The sequence below is a fragment of the Anabrus simplex genome, chromosome 1 (genome assembly GCF_040414725.1).
Source record: "Anabrus simplex isolate iqAnaSimp1 chromosome 1, ASM4041472v1, whole genome shotgun sequence".
NCBI lineage: Eukaryota > Metazoa > Arthropoda > Insecta > Orthoptera > Tettigoniidae > Anabrus > Anabrus simplex.
Window position 1 is genome coordinate 1,600,399,675 of NC_090265.1, and position 24,055 is coordinate 1,600,423,729.

At 39.2% G+C, this 24,055-nt stretch overlaps 1 protein-coding gene across 1 annotated transcript in view; it reads right to left on the bottom strand.

Moving 5' to 3' along the window:
- Positions 1–24,055, bottom strand: part of LOC136858583 (leucine-rich repeat-containing protein 28) — a 112,914-nt gene that overhangs the window by 48,405 nt on the left and 40,454 nt on the right. Inside the window, exon 2 of the mRNA XM_067138249.2 lies at positions 19,465–19,678. Within this exon, the coding sequence (XP_066994350.2) occupies positions 19,465–19,678 (214 nt within the window). The remainder of the gene's footprint in view (positions 1–19,464; positions 19,679–24,055) is intronic.

Below are 24,055 nucleotides of genomic sequence, written 5' to 3' on the forward strand. Positions count from 1 at the left end.
GTGTCAGCCATGATGTTACCTTCACCAAATACATATTTTATGTTGGTTGTGAACTGTGTGATATACTGCAATTGTCAATCCTGCCTGGGCAATGCGTTTTTCAAGTCCTGCTGTAAAGCATACATCAAGGGTTTAGTATTAGGAAGAATCACTCAGTATTCTCTCAGTTCATATGTCGCATCATTGCACAAGACTTTAATCATCGAATTACGAGATCACCAGTGCACAAGGATAGTGAGTAAGTGAGCTGATTGATACAATAATTTAACTAAAAGGACTTTGAATCAGAAACTGTGAATACAGTAAAATTTCCAAGTACTTTGAAATCATTTAAGAAAAGACTAAGCAAACAATTGATAGGGAATCTGTCACCTGTGGGACAGCCGTAGATGCAGATCATTGATGAAAATTATAATAATACAGAAAGAACAGGTATTTATGTATACTGTCCGTTGTGACACTAATAAAAATTTATATTTTGTCTTGCAGACCTCTGTATATGTATATTTAATGCTATTTGCTTGGGGCATCGACCTAGAAAGATCTTTTGCCCCTACTTGCACCATATGTGAGGAACCTGCATGTATTTCGTAAATGGCGGAAGTGTAAAGTGTTGAATATGGGGAAAGGAATGTTAAGGACGACACAAACTTCCAGTCCCCAGGCCAGGGATATTAATCATTTACAATTAAAATCCCCTGACCCGGCCAGGAATCGAACCCAGGGCCGCCGGGTGACAGGCGGACACGTTGCCCCCTACACTGCAGGGCCGGACTCTGTATATTATTAATGTGGTTTTAAGGATAGTGAAACAAACAACTTCAAAGGTGTAGATAGAACTGGATATTTAGTACTGTATGTTCATTCCAGATCATAATGACGGACTGTCACACACGACACATGTTGGAAGCACAGTTGTTTCATTTTTCAAGAACGCACACTCTCTTCATATTCTGGAAATAAACAGTCTGTACTTGCTTGGAATTTGATTTCCAGTTCATTCTGAAACATCTTTATCTGTACATGGTAAAAAAATAGATGCTCTCCAAGCATGCCTTAATGTAGCAGCATATTTGGAAAAACTTGACTCATTATGAAGGAAGTTATGCATCTTCATAATAAAAATCCTATTGTGAAGATAGGGAACATGCTCCTCGAATCTTACAATGCATCTTCTAACAAAGAGTTTATAATGAAAAAAAAATCAGATTAGGTGATTGACAATAATTTTACATATTTGGAGATATCATTTTGAAAAAAAAAAAAAAGTTGTTCCACATTATTTTGTTCACTGGTGTTCATCCACCTGGACCATGAATCAAATAGCAGAAGTCATTTTCCTTTTAATTCAGGTTTCAATACTTTCTGCATCCACAAAATTACCAGACTGATAGATATTTTACTACTAGAAGAACATTCACACACAACATTCCGAGACATATTTTAAATACATTTTTGGCATAATTGGTTTTAAATTTACCTGATGGCTTTTGAAAACATATACATAACTTTTTTTCAACTGACACAAGGACTTGGATAGTGTATGTATAAATTGTGCAATTAACTGACTGCACTACTGCATCCACACTCTTCTCTTCTGTGTGTTGTAGTCAGTCTATATTCAAACCTATTCTGGTTCTAGATTGTTAATTTACCGGGCGAGTTGGCCGTGCGCGTAGAGGCGCGCGGCTGTGAGCTTGCATCCGGGAGATAGTAGGTTCGAATCCCACTATCGGCAGCCCTGAAAATGGTTTTCCGTGGTTTCCCATTTTCACACCAGGCAAATGCTGGGGCTGTACCTTAATTAAGGCCACGGCCGCTTCCTTCCAACTCCTAGGCCTTTCCTATCCCATCGTCGCCATAAGACCTATCTGTGTCGGTGCGACGTAAAGCCCCTAGCAAAAAAAAAAAAAAAGATTGTTAATTTCCACACATTCATATACTTCTTCCATAAATGAAGAAGCTCTTTCTTTCAAGAGTTTTTATCCTTTTCAATATCTCTGCACAAAACAAATTTGTTTATTTAACTTGAAGATTTCATGCGATGCTTGTGCTTGAATATTTCAATAAAATGATGAGAAACTTTAAAATGAAGCAGCCCATATCCCTGGCAGCCTCTCTGATCTCTGTAAGTACCAATATTGTACTGCCTTATATGAATTTCTTGCTGTTTTAAATATCTTTAAAATGTATACATGAATCAATTTATACTGTTTTTGTGTAGTTCCTCCACCCTCAATTAAATTTATAACATTTTATCACGAGTTATTTTGTACTTTCTAACAACTGCAGAGATGGATTTATTCCATTCCTGAGCACTTCTCTCAGCGTGGAACATTATTTCCATGGAAAACTATTCTACAGTTCTTTCTGGGGTCCTGGGAATTTGAGAAATGTCACCCTTGTGTCTGCTGTACGATATATTGCTATCACGCCAAAGTGAACTATCACATACGATATGATTCATATAACTTGACAGATTGTTGAATACTTCATGAGTACTCCTTTTGTCAACATCGGTTGGGTGATCTTCGAGACTCAAAACAGTGTATCTCTTTCTCCGTCAATAGCTTCACGACAATATATGGATTACAATCTCATGTTGCCGCCATTAATATACATAATGATATCTGTTCCACCTATTTGCAAAGAGAGGCAAGAGTTGTTAGCAGGATTGTAAATTCACATTCTTATAATGGTATATACATATATACTTTTGTCAGGTTTCTATCTACTTAAGAAATACATATAACATACCGTATTTACGCAAATAATACCCACGAATGTTTTTAAAAAAATTGAGGCATGAAATTGGGGTGCAGGTTTTATTTGCATCAATGTTGGTATTTTTTTCTCAAAATCAGCCTTCCTAAAGTTGGGGTATGGGGATTATTTGGTGGCAGGGATTATTCGCGTAAATACGGTATTTCTTTCTTTTCTAGTTATATTTGGTTACAGCTGCCCTAGTTTCTAATAGGTACATAGCTGTGAGAGTTTTATCAAAATCTTAAGCAAGAACTTCGTGCACTTTCCTTGTGAGTGCACAACCAGACATCTTTAACTTGTCAGCAAAAATGATATGGAGTGCTAAAGTGAATTGAGGAAGTAATAGAATGGGAAGACAAAGACAAACATGAAGGGACTTTGACACACTCAACATCTTCTCATATTTCTGTCAACAGTTTTTGTTCATACTTCTGTGTATTCATATCGTCCTTCCTAGTTTTATAGATTTATATTTCATAATAATCTAGAAATATATATGCACACACAAGCAATGTACATTTCATATAGAGGCACTATCTTCTTCATAATTTTCTATGGTATTTAATTTTAGCTACTACAGGAGTGTCCCAATGAAAACTCAAGAAATACTAGACTGATTTATCTTATCCCACCATTTTTCTCTAAGGGAACGTGGATGATGACTTTTTGTGTGTTCATCTTGCATCATGAGAACTTGTGTTAACTATTAGCTAACTACCAAGAGCAAACTACGACCTTGAAAACTTCTCTGAGGATTCAACCAACTCTCTACTCAATGTCCCTACCTACATGTAACAATTATGAATATAATGAACATAGGTTCTTCTTGCTATTACAGCTAGCTACTATGAAAATAATTTTATGGTAATGTAAGTAAAATCAGCTGTTGATGATGATATTTGTTGTTTAAAGGGGCCTAACAGCTAGGTCATCGGCTCCAAAATCAGCTGTTATTCTTGTAAGTAATCATTTTGAAAGAATTCTCATTTCTTTTTTTTTGACAATATTTTAAGTGAATAGGTGTGGTGTCAACTTCCAGAACTGTGATTATAGTAAATGTATGCCAAGGTTTAAGCTGTACACAGTGCACATGTATAACTGTTTTCAGTGATTATGTCTATAACATTTGTTTTGGTTCTGATTTCATTTGAATGACCAGCATGCACTGCACTGGACGAGAGTCCTCCACCAGATGTTACTAGAATTCAAAGTTGAGATGAACAGACTGGAAGCATGAATGAACTAATGTATCAGCACACTGACGATGGACAATATTATAGTTATTTTAAAAAAAATTCTCATGTCTGCCAATTAGTTGAATATATTCACTTAGTTTATACAGAGAGTCGACTTGTATTGACCTGTATGATATATTGATGTGTATATAGTTTCATTATTGGAGTGCGTTCATTTTGTTTGTGTGGAGAATACCTGTATTTGTTAGGTGAAAGTGAAATGGAAGTTCACAACAGGCAAACATATGGAATGAAGTGATTGAAGAATGGGGAATGAAAACTTACAAGGAAATGAGCAAAAATATCATTCTTAAAACAGGATCAAGGAATGAAAGAAGAGGTGTAACAGTTTCAGGGGAACTACTAGAGATAGTAAGATCATTTCAGTACCTTGGGAGCGAGATATAGAAAGAGGAAGAATGACACAGGAGATAAACAGAAGAATGCAGTTAGTTGGGGGGGGGGGTTACCAGAGTTGAAAGGACTGTTATGGAGTTAGGAAGTGTTAATAAGATGTAAGGAAATCATGTACATGAACTAATTTCTGCCAATCTTGACATGTGGATCTGAAACTTGGGTAGTGGCCTGAGTAGAGAAAAGTAAAAATCCAGGCAAATGAGATGAAATTCCTAAGTATGCAGGCCCAGGCAAGTCAGGACTGAATAAGAAATATGGTAATAGGATAAAAGCTAGGTGTATGTAGAGTGGAGGAGAGAGTAGAACGATCGAGACTGAGGCTGTATGGACAAATGAAAAGAATGGGAGGAGTGTAAATTATTGAACTGCAGGATGGAGAAGAAAGACCTAGACCGAGCTCGATAGCTGCAGTCGCTTAAGTGCGGCCAGTATCCAGTAATCGGGAGATCGTGGGTTCGAGCCCCACTGTCGCCAGCCCTGGTTTTCCGTGGTTTCCCATTTTCACACCAGGCAAATGCCGGGGCTGTACCTTAATTAAGGCCACGGCCGCTTCCTTCCACTTCCTAGGCCTTTCCCATCCCATCGTCACCATAAGACGTATCTGTGTCGGTGCGACGTAAAGTAAATAGCAAGAAAGACCTAGAGGTAGACTCAGGAAATGATGGAAAGAACAGATTGAACAAGATCTAAGGAAGAGAGTGGCAAACTTTCAAGATGTCTTTGGTGGAAAGACAGGCAGAGATGGAGATCAATAATCTACAAATCAATCCAAGATCAAATTGGACAAGGGGAACAATGATGATGATGGTGACCTATATGTGTATGTAATGATGTACAGTACCATGCAAATTAATCAGAACAAGGTTTCTTCCTTCATATTTTTTCCAGTGGTTTGGTAACAGTGTGCTACACATTGCTTATACTTAGAACCCACACACTCTATGTATTTCTTGCACAGTTATTCATTGGTAATTAACCTGTGTGATGAAAATTTTAGATTAAAAGTGTATTTCACTTTTGAGGAATTTTGAGGTTTCCTTGTGCAATTAGTAATATCTATGTCTTCATTGGCTACAACTCCCAGGGTATGTAGTGTTCCAATTGTAGCATTATCTTAGAATACTTCCATGGCATAAAGAGATTTAACTATGGTACTAAATTTGGTGTCTGTGTAGGCACTATAAATAGAATTATTTAGTGGTACAAACAGACTGGCTGAATTTCAGCAAAAAAGGGAAATGTGATGGGAAAAATAAAAAGACACAACTTTCTCCTCAGAAGAAGCAAATCAAGCACCAGGCTCATTGCTGTGAATTTGGCTTGCAAATTGGGGGAAAGGGGACTGAATCTGCACATTTTTAATGTTTGTCATACACTTTGCCAGCTGGAATGAATGTCTGAATACCTGTAGGGAATCACCTTCTAACAGGAGAAATTTGCAGGAAACATATCTTGGGGGCATGTAGTCATCAGTATTGGACAATTGAACACTGGAAGAAAGTTCTTTCTGGTGAGAGCCACTTTGAAGTGCCCAGCTGAGTGACTCAGTTGGTTGAGGCACTGGCCTTCTGACTCCAACTTGGCAGGTTTGATGCTGGCTTAGTCTGGTGGTATTTGAAGATGCTCTAATACGTCAGCCTTGTGTCGGTAGATTTAGTGGCACATAACAGAACTCCTGTGTGACAATATTCTGGTACCTCTTTGTTCCCGAAAAACTATCAAAAATAGTTAGTGGGACATAAAAACAATAACATCATTATTCATTTCAAAGTGCAGGGGCGGGGGGGGGGGGGTTCAATGTGTGCGCCGATTACAGAATGAGCCAACAAATTCAGCTCATTTGCAACAGACCGTAAAACACCTGGTCTTGGGAATGTTTCATGCATGAAGGACCAAGACCCTCAGTATCAGTCGACGGGATGATGAAATCTAACCAGTCCATCCATATATTGGAAAGGAGACTTGCTGGTGAGCTGCAGACAGGATTTCCAGACAGTGATGGAATTTTTCAACAAGATTTGGCCCCTTGCCATACTAAAAAGAGTGAAGAAATTCTTCAATGAGAACAATATTCATGCCCTACAGTGGTCATCAAACTTCCCTGATATTAAGCCAATAGACAATTTGTGGGGTATTTGCAAAAGGAGACTCACAAAACTTGATTATTCCACAAAAATACGCAAGATAAGAGTCTCTTGTTATAGTGTGGTTTCATGATGATAAACTTGAAACTATGTCCTCAAATCGTGTGGAATCTATGCCAAATCATCAACTTATGAAACAGGAAGGAGGACATATTAGCTATTAGCAAATATTGAAGTTATACATATTAGGTGAATAAGAAGAAAAAAAGTGTATGTTATTGTTGTGTTTCAATTAATTTGCACAGGACTGTCTGACGATGAAGACTATTGTATTTGATGTTTAATAAAGAATAAATAATTCAGTGATTCACAGGGATAATCATGCAATTTCTTTAATGATTCAAATTCAGTTCATTACTAAGTTCATTATTAAGTCAAAAAGTGAGTTTCCCTTACGTTCTGTACGTAGACAAGTATGGACAGGTCAAGATAATGAACACTGTTTTATTTTGGCATCCTCATTTTTTGATATAATCATCAAAGTTATTCAAGTATTTGCCAAAGCATAAGATGTGTGTCTCTTTTCCTTGGTGATAGAAAGTAGCACCCTGTTGGTTGAACACCTCAGGCTGATTTAGAGTCAAACATCTGTCTTCCTGCACCATTTCATTAACAGCTCAATGTCTGTAGGTTTTAACCTGAAAGTACCCTACACGTGTCCTCCGGGTGGTGCTAATCGAGCAACAACAGCAAGATGCTGCCGTACTGCCTTACAGGGCCTCACAGCTATGACAATCGTGCAACAAACTTAAATAATAGTCTTCTGAGGACTCACATTCACACACCCGAACCTTCGGCTCTGTATTAACTATCTGCCAACTTAACATAGAAGGCATCAGTAAGGCAAAAAGTGAATATTTATCCAAGATCCTTCATGAACTCTCCGTGGATGTGGTAGTACTCCAGGAAATTCACACTGAAGATGACTAGCAATTGAAACATAGGGGTAAAATCCTAGGATACCAACTAGCGGCACCAGTGAATGATCCTAAGTATGGCATAGCCACCTTTGTAAAAAACTGATATAGCAAACTGTGAAGCAATGGAACACGTTACAAATGAAGCATTCTTCTCCTCATCCATAAAGGTAGATAATGTCCTGATTACTAATGTATATAGACCACCTAGCGTCAGCTGGCCAGAGCACAGAATGTTGGTACCTCCAGAAAACAGCATCATTCTTGGAGACTTCAACAGCCACCACACGCTATGGAGATACGGTGAGTGTGATGAAAATGGAGACAGGCTATTTGAATGGATGGATGCAAGCCATCTTAAGCTAGTGTACGATGCCAAGGACAAAGGAATTTTCCACTCTGGTCGTTGGAAAAAAGACTATTCGCCAGATCTCTGTTTTGCCTCCCATAACCTTATGACAACTCTCAATACACAGACAGGTACTGAACAATTTCCCTCGGAGCCAACACAGACCCATAATCTATAGAGTTTGTCTTCAGATCCCTGTTATTAGGTCTGTACCCATACCTAGATGGAACTTCCAGAAAGTTGACTGGAAGACATATGCTATGCACACAGATGCCAACATTAGGTGGATAGCTCCAACACCAGAAAATTACTGGAGGTTTGTTGGGCTAATAAAATCAGCTACATAAAGAACTATTCCTCGTGGCTATCGGAAGGATTACATACCTGGTTGGAACGAGGAAACAAGTTGCTTGTCTGCTGAATACTTAGAAGAAAACAGTCAGGAGAAAGCAACTGAATTCTGAAATCTCTAGATAATGCTAGAAGAGAGAAGTGGATAACTGCAGTACAAGATCTCAACTTCACACACTCCAGTAGAAAAGCATGGTCACTCATTTGTAAACTAGATCCAACTTCCACACCACTGAGGATGGCAGACCTCAATTAATGTGGAAACTATAGCAAACCACCTGGTCTCTGTATCATGGGCTCCGGGGAATAAGAAATTCACAAAGCAAGTTAAGTCAGAACTAAGGCAGAGAAAACAAGAAATCCAACCAAATTACCAATATTCAAGTCCATTTTCCTCAGAAGAGATACAAAATGGTCTCGGCTCCCTTCGTAGTGGTAAAGCTACCAGACTTGAAGGCATATTCCCAGAACTTTTAAAGAACTGTGGTCCAGAAACCAAGCCCTGGCTTGCCTCTTTCTTTAGTAACGTTATGTGGTCTGGCCGACTGCCTCCCCTGTTTAAGAAAACTAAAATTATCGCTCTTGAAACCAGGCAAGGATCCCAAATTACCCCAAAGCTACAGACCAATAGCCCTACTAAGCATAACTTACAAGCTTCTGGAAAGACTGATTCTTAACAGGATAGCTCCTACAATTGAATTCCTCATTCCGATTGAGCAAGCTGGTTTTCGTCATGGTCGTGACTGCAGCGATCAGTTGCTCGCTTTGACTTCCTTTATAGAAAATGGATTTGAGAGGAAGAAGAAAAGTGTCTCTGTGTTCCTCGATCTTATCACCGCCTATGACACAGACTGGAAAGAAGGCCTCCTCCTGAAACTCAGCAGAGCAATACCATGTCTCAAGATCTTCACTCTAATAAAAAATATGCTGGGAAATAGATTTTTCCAGGTTCATACAGAACATGTCCGCAGTTGTTTCCACAAAATCAACAATGGTTTGCCACAGGGTTCAGTGCTATCTCCAATTCTCTTTCCAATTCTCTTTAACTTATACATACATGACCTTCCAGAAACCACATCTCGCAAGTTCATCTATGCAGATGACATCAACCTCACCATACAAAGAGCAGACTTCAGTGAAGCTGAAGAAATCCTATCTCAGGACCTTGAGAAGATGGACGGTTATTTCACAAAGTGGTGATTGACACCTAGCCCTCTAAAGACAGAAGTAGCTACGTTTCACCTCAGTAACAGGAATGCAAACTACCAACCGACAATCAGGTTCAGAAATCACACACTGCGGTGTAATGCTACCCCTAAAAGCCTCGGTATAACTTTAGATAGATCCCTGACCTACCGCCATCACCTTCAGAAACTGGCAGCTAAACTGAAAAGTCATAACAACCTTCTGGGTAGACTAGCTGGAACATCATGGGGTGAAGATGCAAATTTACTGAAAACAACTGCTTTAGCACTAGTACATTCTTCAGCTGAATACTGTTCTGCTGTATAGCTGAATAGTTCCCATACTCGTCTGGTCGATGTCCAGCTGCGCCACACAATGAGAATCATATCTGGTACCCTGCACTCCATTCGTGTACAGTGGTTACCTGTACTGAACCACATTCAACCTCCTCACATCAGACATCAAAATGCCCTTATTAGATTATGGACTAAGGTGATGATGAACAGCTCACTCACTCCCATCCACCAGGATACAGAAGAAAACATCGTTGCGAGACTGAAATCCCGGAAACCTGCCAGGAAGACGGCCAGGGAACTAACTGACATACCTTTTAGACCTGACGAAGCATGGAAGCAAGAATGGGCCAGATTACACCCTCCTGGTCTAATCAACATCGATGACTCAACAGCAAAACCTCCTAGGTTCAACCTCCCACGCACCATCTGGACTAGATTAAACAGGATACACTGCGGCGTTGGAAGAACTGCTTCTGCACTACACCAATGGGAGTGGTTGGAGTCTCGTTCCTGCAACTGTGGTGATGAAGTGCAAACCATCAGCCACATTGTGAAAGAATGTCCTCTACGAGCATTCATTGGGCCTATCGAGGAGCTACATCAAGTAACCCCTACAGCACTCACTTGGCTGGAAGGACTTTACATCAGCTTGTGATGAAATCTCAGAACCTACAGTTGTGTGTGTATGTGTGTGTGATTATGTGTGTATCTCCTAGTTAGTCTGTAAATACTCTATATCCATGTATATAAATATGTCTAATATTTCTAATAACACTTATATGTAAAATACATTTCAAACAGTTGTCAACTGAAGCATCATACGCTAAATAAATAAATAAATAAATAAATAAATAAATAAATAAATAAATAATTAACAGCATTAGCAGTTTATCTGATGGTGATTAACACATCATCTGCTTTTCATCTTTTACGTATGTTTGAGCCTCTGCATCTGCATGGTACTTATTGGAGAGGCATCACTATGTCTCCGTATACAGATAGAGTCAATCCTCCTGTGAATGTTGACAGGTTCCATGTTTTTTCCTGCAGAGAATAGATCAATGTATGATCCTATGACCACTTCACCACTGTGCAACTGACGATGTGACAAGGTTCCAGTTTACCAACTTGTGCACACGTGCACAGTCTATCAGTGTGACTACTAACTACCAGGAACATAAGTTAGAGTGAGGTCCATTTCATTTTTTCTGAATAATAAAAGAGGGAAATTTACTTTCTGACTCACTATTATATTTTTTGAAAAACAGATCAGATTATTTGCTCATTCTGCACCTCCTAAATAACTATTATTACAGGGTGTTTAAAAAAGGACTGTACAACTTTGACAACCCATACTTATTTATTCATTTTACTTACAGACATGGTTTTGGTGTCATCTTGAGTGACAATAAATCAAGTTTTACCTAAATAGGTTGAATGTGACCTCTATTGGTCATGGGGCACACATACCATCTGAAGTCGATTTCTTGGCAAACTTGCTGCAGCATGTCAGGCGTGACTCATTCAATTGCGATGCAGATTCTACGTCTGAGTTCTGATAGAGAAGTCAGTGAGGGTGCAATAAATACTGTATCCTTGACAAATCCTCACAAGAAAAAGTCAAGAAGTGTCAGGTCCGATGAGCATGACGGCAATGCAGTTGGCGCACCTCGGCCATTCCACTTACTCAAAAAGCGTACATTCAGGAAATTCCGGACATCGGAGAGGTAGTGTAGCAGTGCGCCATCTTGCATAAAGTTTGCACTGCATTGTTGGTCATCAACGTCAATCTGGGGGATTAAAAAGTTTTCCAGCAGATCTAAGTACACTAATCCGTTGATACTTTTCTCACTGAAGAAGAAAGGCCTGTAAAGTTTGCTGTTGCTCAATGCACAAAACACACTCAATTTTGGGTTAGGACTTGTTGGGGATTTTCACCGCCCCAAATCCTACAGTTGTGTCTACTAACTTTACCATTTAAGTGAAAATTTGACTCATCGCTAAAGATAATCTTTCCAATAAAATGTTCATCTTCTTCCAACCAATGTAACATACCTACACAAAAGTCCTTACGAGCAATCTTATCAGTGTCTTTTAGTTCAAATCAAATCAGAATACTTTATTTGCAAATGAGGTGTCTACCTTGGTGGCAAATGATACACAAAAGTACCAAAAGTACTTTTTAAATTAAAAATAAATTAAAATATTTTTCCAAAAATACAGTATTATACAATTTACATGAACAATTTCCGTATTAAATACACAGCTCATCCTTATTAAATTTATATTATTTACAAAATTCTAGCACCGAGCTCGATAGCTGCAGTCGCTTAAGTGCGGCCAGTATCCAGTATTCGGGAGATAGTGGGTTCGAACCCCACTGTCGGCAGCCCTGAAGATGGTTTTCTGTGGTTTCCCATTTTCACACCAGGCAAATGCCGGGGCTGTACCTTAATTAAGGCCACTGCCGCTTCCTTCCCAGTCCTAGCCCTTTCCTGTCCCATCGTCACCATAAGACCTATCTGTGTCGGTGCGACGTAAACCATATAGCAAAAAAACATTCTAGCTATTGGTTATGGCATCATACACAACCATTAACCTGGCTCAAGGGAGATAAGGTCATTTTCCCTATCCTACACTTGAGTAATTCTTTTCTGGCGCATCCACGTTGCGGGGGTGGGTACCCTCCACATCAGTAGGCTGGTGTGAAGGAGAGCTAAGTTCAGGCAGGGACCCAGTCTCATGGGGTATAACGTGGAACCCATGCCGAGGGTTACGGGTGAAGACCTTAACAGTATCTTAGGCAGAGAAGGAGACCTTAGGAATGGCGAAGATGGTGGATGAGGCAACCCATCCTTTCTGGGGAAAATTAGAAGAGGAAACCACTGCCTTGTGAAGAAGAGGGATCTTCGAAGGCTAAGGGAGTAAACCCCGAAAGAAAATCCTCAGATGCGTTAGGCTTAGCAGAACAGCAGATGAGTAAATTTGAACTTGCTTACAACTATAATACGAGCCTCGTATGGAAGTTTAAAAATGGAAATGGAATTGACAAGTCCCTGGCTACGGTTGCGCAGTATGATGGTAATCCTGATGTTCATGCAAGTGTTAGATCAGAGAACAAATCCTGATTTTGGGAGATAGTAGGTTCGAATCCCACTATCGGCAGCCCTGAAGATGGTTTTCCGTGGTTTCCCATTTTCACACCAGGCAAATGCTGGGGCTGTACCTTAATTAAGGCCACGGCCGCTTCCTTCCAACTCCTAGGCCTTTCCTATCCCATCGTCGCCATAAGACCTATCTGTGTCGGTGCGACGTAAAGCCCCTAGCAAAAAAAAAAAAATCCTGATTTGGAACAATAAATATTTTAACAATGAATGGGAAGGAAAATTAATTGATTGGCCTAATGGAGAGACGAAAACTGGACATCCTGGGATTAAGTGAACTAAAATGGAAAGGGAAAGGAATAAAGAAACTAAGAAAGGGGGTACACCTTGTACTGGATGGGTAACAGCAAAGAGAAAAGAAATGGAGTGGGATTTGTAGTGAATCAGAATGTTGAACAACAGCTAAAGTTGAGTATGTAAATGAAAGAATTATAATAATGCACATACATGTAAACAAGGAACTACTGAAGATAGTGCAGGTGTATGCTCCACAGACAGGATGTAGCTTGGAAGAAAAAAGAAGAGTTCCTCAATGAACTGGAAACACATATTGTTGGAGATGGGATCATGATAATGGGAGATCTAAATGCCCATGTGGGAACTAATAGACCGAGCTCGATAGCTGCAGTCGCTTAAGTGCGGCCAGTATCCAGTAATCGGGAGATAGTGGGTTCGAGCCCCACTGTCGGCAGCCCTGAAGATGGTTTTCCGTGGTTTCCCATTTTCACACCAGGCAAATGCCGGGGCTGTACCTTAATTAAGGCCACGGCCGCTTCCTTCCACTTCCTAGACCTTTCCTATCCCGTCGTCGCCATAAGACATATCTGTGTCGGTGCGACGTAAAGCAAAAAAAAAAAAAAAAAAAGGAACTAATAGAATCGGATATGAGAATGTTCTGGGTCTACATGCGTATGGCGATAGAAATGAAGACGGAGAGAAACTGTTGTTTTATATCAGAAATAACCTGATAATAAAGAACACATGGTTTATGAAGAGGAATAGCCATAAGATCAGCTGATATAGTTGGGATGGACAGTACGGAGCACTCATCGATTTTATAATAACAGACCAAGAATGGGGAAGATACATAATGTATACGAAGATAATCCCTAGTGGAAGTATGGAGGGTGATCATAGATTATTAATTGTGGAATTAAAGCAACTAAAAATCCCTAAAGTTGTATTGAAGAAGAAACCAAAGATCAGGATTTGGGAATTGGAGGAGGAGGATAAAAGAATGGCATTCCAAGATTGTACAAAAAGGAAGTTGCCCAACATGGAAATACGAAGTGGAGAAGAAGAGTGGGACAATTTAAGACAGACGTTTGTGGAAGCAGCAATTGAGGTATGCAAAGGTTAAGGGAAAGGAGACACGGTGGAAAAAAAAAAAGGAACAAGGTGAAGAAAGAAATGGATAAGGAAAAGCAAAAAACATATCAGAGGGATGAGAATAAGACAGAAAAGTTACATGTGGAATACAAAAGATTGAAACTGCAAGTAAATAGGAGTATCAAGGATGAAAAGGTGAAATGTTGGGGAGAGTTTACCAACAAAACTGAGCAAGATAGTCAAGGAAATCAGAAACTATTATACAGAGTAATAGAATCGAAAAGAAAAAATCAAGAAAAAATCAAGGGATTAGAGAGAGAAAATGGATCCATAATACATGACAAAAAGGGTCTTCAGAAGGTGATGGCAAAGTATTTTGAAAAACTTTATAATGAAGATGACTGCTCGGAGGAAGAAGGAGATAAGAAAATGGAAATAATAGATGGAGAAAAAGAAGAGAACCTGATAACAAGGTTGGAACTTGAAAGGGCAGTGAAAGCAATGACCAAATGTAAAGCAAGTAGAAAAGACGAATTCAATGCTGATATGATTAAGGCAGCAGGAAGCATTGGACTACAGTGGCTGTACTGAGCCCTTAATGCCATATGGAAGGATGAAATGATACCTGAAGATTGGCAACAAGGAAGCATTGTACAATTGTTCAAAATAGGAAATGTGAAAATTATAGAGGTATAACCCTATTATCACATGGGCTAAAAATAATGGAGAAAGCCATAGACAAAAGACTGAGTGATGTAGGAACAGAGGTAGAGGAAGAACAATATGGCTTTAGACCGAATAGACCAAGAATTGACTTGATATTTACAGTGCGAACGATAATGGAAAAACGCCTGAAAAGGAACAAGGAAATCATCTTCATATTTTTGGATTTGGAAAAAGCAGTTAAGAGGAAACATGTATAGGAATGCCTGCTGAAAAGGAATGTACCAAAATCATTAATTAACAAGATAAAAATATTGTAGCATGAGAGCATGACTGAAAAATTTTATACAAAAAAAAAAAAAAAAAAAGGTCTCAAGCAAGGAAGTGCACTGTCACCATTATTGTTTGTTATATTGATGGATGAAATCATAAAACGTGTAAAACAGAGAGTCAGTAGTGATGAAGTGAATGCTTTGGTGTTTGCAGATGATGTGGTGATTTGGGGAAAGGGAGAAAAGGAAGTGCAAAGGAGACTGGACGTTTGAAATGAAAATCTGAAGGAGTTTGGAATGGTAATTAGTAAAAAGAAAACTGTAGTCATGCACTGTGGAAAAGAGGAAAAGAGAAGCCTAGTGAACATAGACGGAGAACAGTTAGAGAATGTTGAACAGTTTACATATCTGGGTAGCATTATTAAAGGAAGTAATGAAATCAACCCTGAAATTAACTCTCTTGGTGCCAGGCGGTAGTGCGAGCAACCGCCCTTTAAATTGCCAGAGCCGATCTGATTGGCCGTTAACAATCCAGTCGGAAGTTGCCAGAGCCGATTACATCGGCCGGCTTAAAATTATGTGATATACATAATTTTGAGGCAACCTATAGTGACGTGCATGCTTTTGTTACAACCTGTAGTAAAGGGGCTACACGTTATTGTGTGCCTGGGCTTGCTTTGGCAGTTCTAAGAGGGTGTTATACCTTTCACAAGAGTCGTTTCCTGTGTTTACAAATACCGCTAACTGGTCAGTAAGAGATTACTCCTTGCAGTGAGTGGATTTGTGACAGGAAAATGGCATGTTGTTCACATGATCATTTTTCAGCAGGTATTGATGACAATAAATTAATGCAGTATTTAGAACAGTGCGAAGTTAACGCGGATGATTTATCAGATAGCAATAGCGAATTTAGTTCAGAGAGTAGCGACGAAATTATACCGGACACATCCGCGGAATCACCGCAGCTAAAGAAGAGATGTTTAATTGTGTCTAACAGCACTAAAGCTACTCTGAATATGGTGGTAGATGAAACTAGTGATAACGAATATGATGATGATGTCTCTGGAGAACATTTTGTGGAAATTTGTCCCAATGAACCCGACAACATTCCTCAACCTCCTGTCTCCTTCAAGGAAGTTCTTGGATCTAAACCGTCTGATTCTCCGCCCATATCACACTTCAATTTACTTTTAACTTACTCTGTGCTAAACCTTATAGTGACATATAGTCCTCTATCATTACCTAAATGCCAGTCTCCGCGGGCCAAGTGTAGCGTGCCAGCCTCTCACCCGGAGGTCATGGGTTCGATTCCCGCCCAGGCCAAGAATTTTCGCCTGGTCCTGAGGATTGGTTCGAGGTTCACTCAAACTAAGTGACCCTAAGTGATTGCAATTGAGGAGATATCTGAGTGCGAGGGGGCGACCCCGGTCTGGAAAACCAAGAATAATTACTGAGAGGATCCGTCTCACTGACCATGATTCACCTCGTAAACTGCAGGTACCGAACTGAGCAGCGGTCGCTTAGTAGGTCAAAGCAAATCACAGCTGTAGTGTCATACATTTCTTAATTTCATAAATTCTGTTGTAGTGTAAAATTATTTTTCTAATATATACTATAACCGAAAAGGAGTGACCATTTTTTCTGAAAACAAAAAAACTATAATATCAACTACTATTTTTTAGTTATTTAATAATTTAGAATTATTTTAATACTGTGTTGTCTGCACGTAGAAAATTTGTTGTCAGTATTTGCCAAACATCGATATATACACGCGAATTTTATCGGTGAGTAAAATTGTCTTGTTTTTATTAGTGACATATGTTTGAATTTTTATTTTTTATGTTTTTATTTTTCTCGTTAAAATTAGTTATTGTATAGAATTGTATTTAGAAATACATTATACATAATTACGTATATCCTTTTGTATCATAACTTATTTTTTCAAAGTAGATATTGAGAGAGAAAGTGCGAAAATATTTTTCTCTTCCTAAAAATAAACATTATCGACAACTATAAATCAACAATAAAACGTCTTTGACTCTTTATATCACTCCAAACCAGTTTCTTATTCTACGTAGTCGATATGTAGAAAATTTCATGCCGTTATTTGCTATACACCGGTAGATATACGTGAATTTTAAAATACATGTATTTCCACTGAAAACGGCCTGGCACTTTACAGTAGCAGAGTGGAGGCGGAGCTCTGGCCTCTTCCAGCTGATGGGGAGCGGCCGACCAGATCGGCTCTTGGCTCCAAGAGGGTTAATAACAGACTAAGTAAAGGTACAGCATTTTATCATTAGTCAGAGAGCTTTTATGATGACAAAGGTCCCAAGAGAACGAACAGTATTTCATACTAATTGTAACATACAGACTAGAAACACTGGTAAGTAATAAGAGACAAGATAGTAAGATCCAAGCAGTAGAAATGAAATTTTTAAGTACATTGGTTAAAATGACAAGAAGAGATAGAATTCAAAATATTAAAAATCAGAGAAGCGCTAAATATGGAACCGTTAGTACAGAAGATACAGGAAACAAGACTGAGATGGTTTGGACATGTAAAAAGAAGGGGAAAGGAACAGATGGCAAGAAGGGAATTGGAAAGGGAAGTCAAGGGAAAGAGACCAGTTGGAAGACTGAGAAGAAGAATGCTATAATGACATAGGCTAAGTTATAAGGAAGGCAGGAATCTTGAGGCGGTAATTAGTCCAGAGGTGAGACCTCTCAATCAGAGTTCAGTCCGCCTATTAGTCCACATTTTCAAGAGAGCTACCTCCGTGTCTGACTTATGGCGTAGAGCTGATCACTGGACGCAGCTGACTGCCTGCAGCGATGGAATCGGGGCTCCAATTTATACTGGCTGACATCACAAGTCATGAGTCAGCGCGCTAGCTGGACACACGCGCACATTCCAGAAGCTTCGATGCGAGAGTGGGTTGCATAGCTGCAAGGCGGAGGACACTACAACAATGTATGCAGATGACCTGAGGATTTCTTATGGCTTACCAAATATCCAGTTTCAATAAAACTTTTATCTTCACATACCCCTCTAATATAAAAAACTCTCCAGTATTTTACAAACTATACTGGTCAGGCTGTATGGTCTGTAGTTCTCAGGTTTCCTTTTTATCACCCTTTCCTTTATAAATTGGTATTATTATAGATTCCTTTCATTCCTGTGGTATTAAACTATTACTTATGATATAGTCAAAGAGAAATTTTAAATAAGGCACTAGCTACCACCCCATTGTCTTTAATACCTCCCCAGTAATTTGATCACTCCCTGCTGCTTTTCCTTGCTGAAGCAGTTGGATTTCTCTGCAAATATCCTCATTTGTGAATAAAAAGCTTCTTGTTTCCTTATGTGTCTCTCCTTGTCTATCTTCTGTTTTGGTTTCTAACTCCTGACAACCTTCTACTGAATCTATGAATTCACCACCAAATAGATTTGCTTTCTCATTATCTGTTAAAAAGTGCTCATTCACTTCTCCCACCATTGTGGGAATTTGGATTCCTTTTCCCTTTTGATTCCTAATATATGAATACAGCTTTTTCCATTTCCCTCTATGGTCATTACCCTCATCAAGTATGCCATTGATGTAATTCTCTTTTGCTTCCTTCTTCACTCTGTTAAGTTCCCTTATTAGCTGTTTTCCATTTTCTCTATTCTCCCTACCTGCTTTGATTTTCCTGTTTACAATTCTACATTTTCTTTTTAATTTTCTTATTTCCCTTCTATGAACTGCACCATTGTGAACTTGTATGGTTTGAGATGTAACTGTTTTCTCAACGCATGCCAAACAGTTGTATGTGGAATGCCCAGCTCTCAAGAAGCACGCCATGTCGATTTACAAGGACTGTGCTCAAAGTGTTGTCTCACTTACTCTACAACATTGTCAGATGTATGCGGACGACCTGAGATGGTGTTACCAAATATCCATTTTCAGTAAAACACTTATGCCACTCATAAATTGTAGGCCTACTGGGAGGATCTTTACCAAACTTTGTATTAAAATTACGCTGCACAGTTATCGCCGACTTCGACTCTTCAAACTAAAACACACAGCGAGTGTGCTCAGGAATGGTAGAGGCAGCCATCTTTGCTGCAACTGCTGCTAGCACTTGCAGTGGCACGATTCTGTACTAACATACCACACAAGTCAAAACTATATATTGTCAGTCGAGATGACACCAAAACCATCCCTGTAAGTGAAATGAATAAATAACAATGAGTTGTGAAAGTTGTAAAGTCCTGTTTGAAACATGCTGCATATGTGGAAGCAAATAATTTCTATTCCTATTGAAACTAAGCTTTGTATTAACTAATAGGTGTATTGAACAGATATTCTAACTTGTGTAAAGACAATACTTACCTTTTGGCAGACTTGATAACTTATTATTTGTTGCTATTAGAACACTGAGATAATGAAGTTTACAGATATTTTCTGGCAAAGAAGAGAGGTGATTTTCACTGACATCCAAAATTACCAGAGAATGAAGTTCTTCTATCTCCTTAGGCAATGACTCTAGCATATTTCCATATAAATAAAGATTAGTAAGACTCCTTAGAACTCCCAACCACTGTGGCTGTGAACATACAAGACAAAATTTTAGTCAAATCATTTACTAGTTATGGGGCATTATTAGTGATACTGAAATAATACTATACATCATTTGTTTGCACTTTAATACATCCATGTTTATATATTTTTTTAAATTGATTGGATCCTAATTGGAATGCTACATGAAATAGCGTTAATACAGTGGAACATCGGATTGCGAGTAACTTGGTCTAGGAGTGTTTTGCAAGACAAGCAAATATTTTAAATAAATTGTGACTTGATAAGCGAGTGAGGTTTCGCAACATGAGCGTCACGATTACATACGTTTTCACCTCCCCTGTGCCTTTGTTTTCCCCTCCCTCTGCCACTCTCTTTCCTGGGAAAGTGTGTGTAATAATTTCCCGCGCTGGACTTCAGTTGGCGTGCCTCGCTCGCATAGTCAACACCGTACGAGTGTACATGTTTTGTTTCTGTCATCTGTGATATAACTGTTCTGCAACAATGGGCCCTGTGAACGAAAAGAAGGCTAAAAAGGAATTCGGTCGGAAGAAGGAGATGATTACAGTGGATGAATCTGTTCAATGACAATGCAATGTCACATTTTCGTGAAATCCTCAAAAAGAGGCAAAAGCAACAGTCATTGGACAGGTTCCTTGTTAAAGTTGCACAAAAAGAAAACACTTCCAATGAGCCAACCTATAGCAGTGATTCCGTTAGTGAAATTCGTGCTACACAGTAACTCTTCTCATGTCATCTCTTGTCTCCCTCACACCAACAATGATTCTATTGTAAGGTAAAGTGCAGTTTAATTGTTTTACATTATATTTTGTTTTAGAAATGTTATGTGAATAAATTTTTTTGTGTTGTGGACAAATCATCCGAGTTTCAATAGTTTCTTATGGGAAAATTTGCTTTGATATACGAGCGATTTGGATTACGAGCATGTTGCCGGAACGAATTTTGCTCACAATCCAAGGTTCCAATGTATAAGATAAAGTACTCAGCATCTTTTGCCTCACATTGTCAATTTATTAATGCATTTTTTCAATACTTTTTTGTCAGAATGGGAGAGAACGATGCATTGAGCAATGATAATGAAAAGTAAGTTATGTCATCACAATGAAGAAGTAGTAGTACTAGTTACTGGGATGTGGAATAGAGTGGCTGGCTATTAAATAACCAAACTGAAATCACTTTAAGGGAAAATGAGAAATTTATGAAAAGATCTTACTTTCAAATATGAGAAAGAAAAAAAAGGCAAGAAAGAGACCTTATACCTCTTCTGGTGAACTCTTGAATAATAAGGAAGGTTTTAAACAACTGAGTGAGAAACTACTATAGGAGTGGAGCCATTGTGGACAGGAGGTAGAAATTGTTTGCTTATTTAGGCTAGGTAAAAAAAATAAAAAATAAAAAAAAATAAAAAAATAGAAGGTTAATATTTTATACTAAAATTAAGTTAATGAGATATGAGAGAGAAACTTCCAAAAGGAGTATTAAGAGGTAATTCTCATATTGAAATTATATAAAAGAGAGTAAAACTGGAAAATCAGCTGGTTTGGTTTACACTGCATCTGGTCAGAACAGATAAAGAACTTTGGGCTGAAGACTAACAAATGGATTGTTCAATTCGTTAACAACTGCATAAACAGATTTCAAATCTTAAAGGTATTGCAGGAGAATAGAATAATTCCATTACTGAAGTCTGGCAGGGAAGAAAACTGAACTATAGCTTATAACACTCCATACAAAACTTTTCACGAAGTGCTTTCATACCTCCATACCGATGGTCTTAGATGTCAGTACACACTTCTTTTTTTGAGGAAGCTTTGTTCACCTATGCAATCTGGGTGTTTTAGACCTGTGTGATTCTGTGCCACCTCTATAAACCACTGGAAAGTGATTTGAAAATGTTTTTTTAAAATCGGTGACTGACCCTCTGCCCATCCCCCAGCAAGCTGGATTTCACACTGGTAAATGCTGCACTGCGCAAATGCTGAATCTTACATAGCTTCCAGAGGACTGATTTCAAGCCTGTAAAGTGAGAGATGTGGTTTTCATGGATTCATCAGCAGTCTAAGGCACTGTTAACCATAGACTTTGAGCAGTTAAAGTCTGTAATCAGATCAATGAAGCTAATCAGCTAAAACTCCTCACCACTCTTCTCCAGAACTGCAGGTCCATAGTTGACATCCAGGGGCAGTGCAGTTGTTGGAGAGTGCAGAAAAATGGCTTATCCCAGGACAGTGTACTGGTGGTGGTAGTGGTGGCGGTGGTGGTGGCGATGGTGATAATTGTTTTAAGAGGAAGTACAACTAGGCAACCAACCTCTATATAAAATGGAAGGGATCCGACACTTCAAAAACTGAAGATACCAGCCAAAGAAAGACAAGGGCCACAAAGGGCGTGAAAATGAAAAACACCCTAGGATTTGCAAACCTAATACCGCCAGGGTTGGAAAAGAACAAGAGTTGACCAAGGGAGGTTGGACAGGACAAAAGAAAATGAAGAGCCTGGAACAAGTAATTGGAAGCAATGCCAGGACTCAGCTATGGGTCCAGTGGTCGCCAACCCACACTTCCAAGCTCAGAACTCCTGAGTTCCCTTTTAGTCACCTCTTACAACAGGCACAGGATACCGTGGGTGTTAATTCTACTGCCCCCACCCACAGCGGGGACCAGTGTACTGGTTCCAACTCTTTTTAACATATACCATAAAAGATCAGCCAACAACTCCAATTATATCAGACATTTCTTGTATGCTGACAGTCTTGCTCTGGTCTCACAAACTTTGAAACAGTGGAGAGAAACCTTGATCAATCAATCATCACTGATCTGCATTTAGGGCTATTACCCAGGTGGCAGATTCCCTATCTGTCTTTTACCTAGTCTTTTCTTTAATTCAAAGAACTTGGAAATTTAATGAACATCTCCCTTGGTAAATTAATGTCTCCAAGGTTTGTCACTCTATTATAGAGTAAACAAACTTAGACTGAACCCTGCTAAGACACAAATGTGTGCCCTTCATCTAAGGACAAAGGCAGTCCATCATAGGCTAAAGGTAGTGTGGTCAACTATTAAACTACAGCACTGTGACCTAGGGGTTATTCTTGACAGAGCTCTCCCTTTCTAGAAACACTGTATGGACTGCAAGCTAAAAGATTCCACTAGGAATAATCTGCTGAGAAAATTGGTTGGATGACAATGGGGTGGTCAATTATAGGCTGTTTGAACTCAGCAATGGCACTGTGTTATACTGCTGTGGACTATGCTTGTCCAGTTTGTTACAATTCATCTCACTCAAAACATGTAGAGGTAGCTCTCAACAACACCTGCCAAGTTAATAACAAGTTGCTCAAAGTTGACTCCAGTCGAAAGACTTTACCATCTTGCAGGAATAGCAGTACCCTTTGTTTGAAAAGGAGTAGTTGACACCAAGGAGAAGAACTTAAATAAAAAATGTAAGTACTCATCTGCTATATGGATATGAACCTTCTGTGCAGAGACTTCTATCAAGGAAGAGTTTCCTTCAAACATTTACAGAACTAAAAGTGCTAGATGAAAGGGCTAGGCTAAAGCTGTGAAAGATAAAGTTCCTCCAACTCTTGGGATGGAAAAAATGAAATGGCGTATGGCTTTTAGTGCCAGGAGTGTCCGAGGACATGTTCGGCTCGCCAGGTGCAGGTCTCTCGATTTGATGCCCATAGTAAATCCGCGTGTCGTGATGAGGATGAAATGATGATGAAGACGACACATACACCCAGCCCTCGTGCCAGAGAAATTAACCAGTGATGGTTAAAATTCCCAGGCAGAATGTGAAACCTTATCATGATAAAAGTTGGATGAATGGAGTGAGTAGGTCCAAGGTGAATCAAGTGTGAATGCAGAGAAAACCAAACCTTCAAGCACATGGTTCAGTATTCCCTGTGTCCATCTTCTTGCACAGAAGATGAGCTATTTCTCAAGCCAGCCAGGATGCAATGGAAGTGGCCAAGTTTTGGTCCATAATAATGTAATGTTAAGATTGTTGTAAATGTATACAACCTGTGGCAATAGTCCCAGGGGCTCTGAACTTTGTAGCGTAGGTTGGCGACCACGGGGGCCCTTAGCTGAGTCCTGGCATTGCTTCCACTTACTTGTGCCAGGCTCCTCACTTTCATCTATCCTATTCGACCTGTCTTGGTCAACTCTTGTTCTTTTCTGACCCTGATGGTATTACGTATGGAGGCCTAGGGAGTCTTTCATTTTCACGTCCTTCATGGTCCTTGTCTTCCTTTGGCCGATACCTTCATTTTTCGAAGTGTCGGATCCATTCCATTTTTTCCCTCTGATTAGTGTTATATAGAGGATGCTTACCTAGTTGTACTTCCTCTTAAAACAATAATCACCACCACCACCACCAC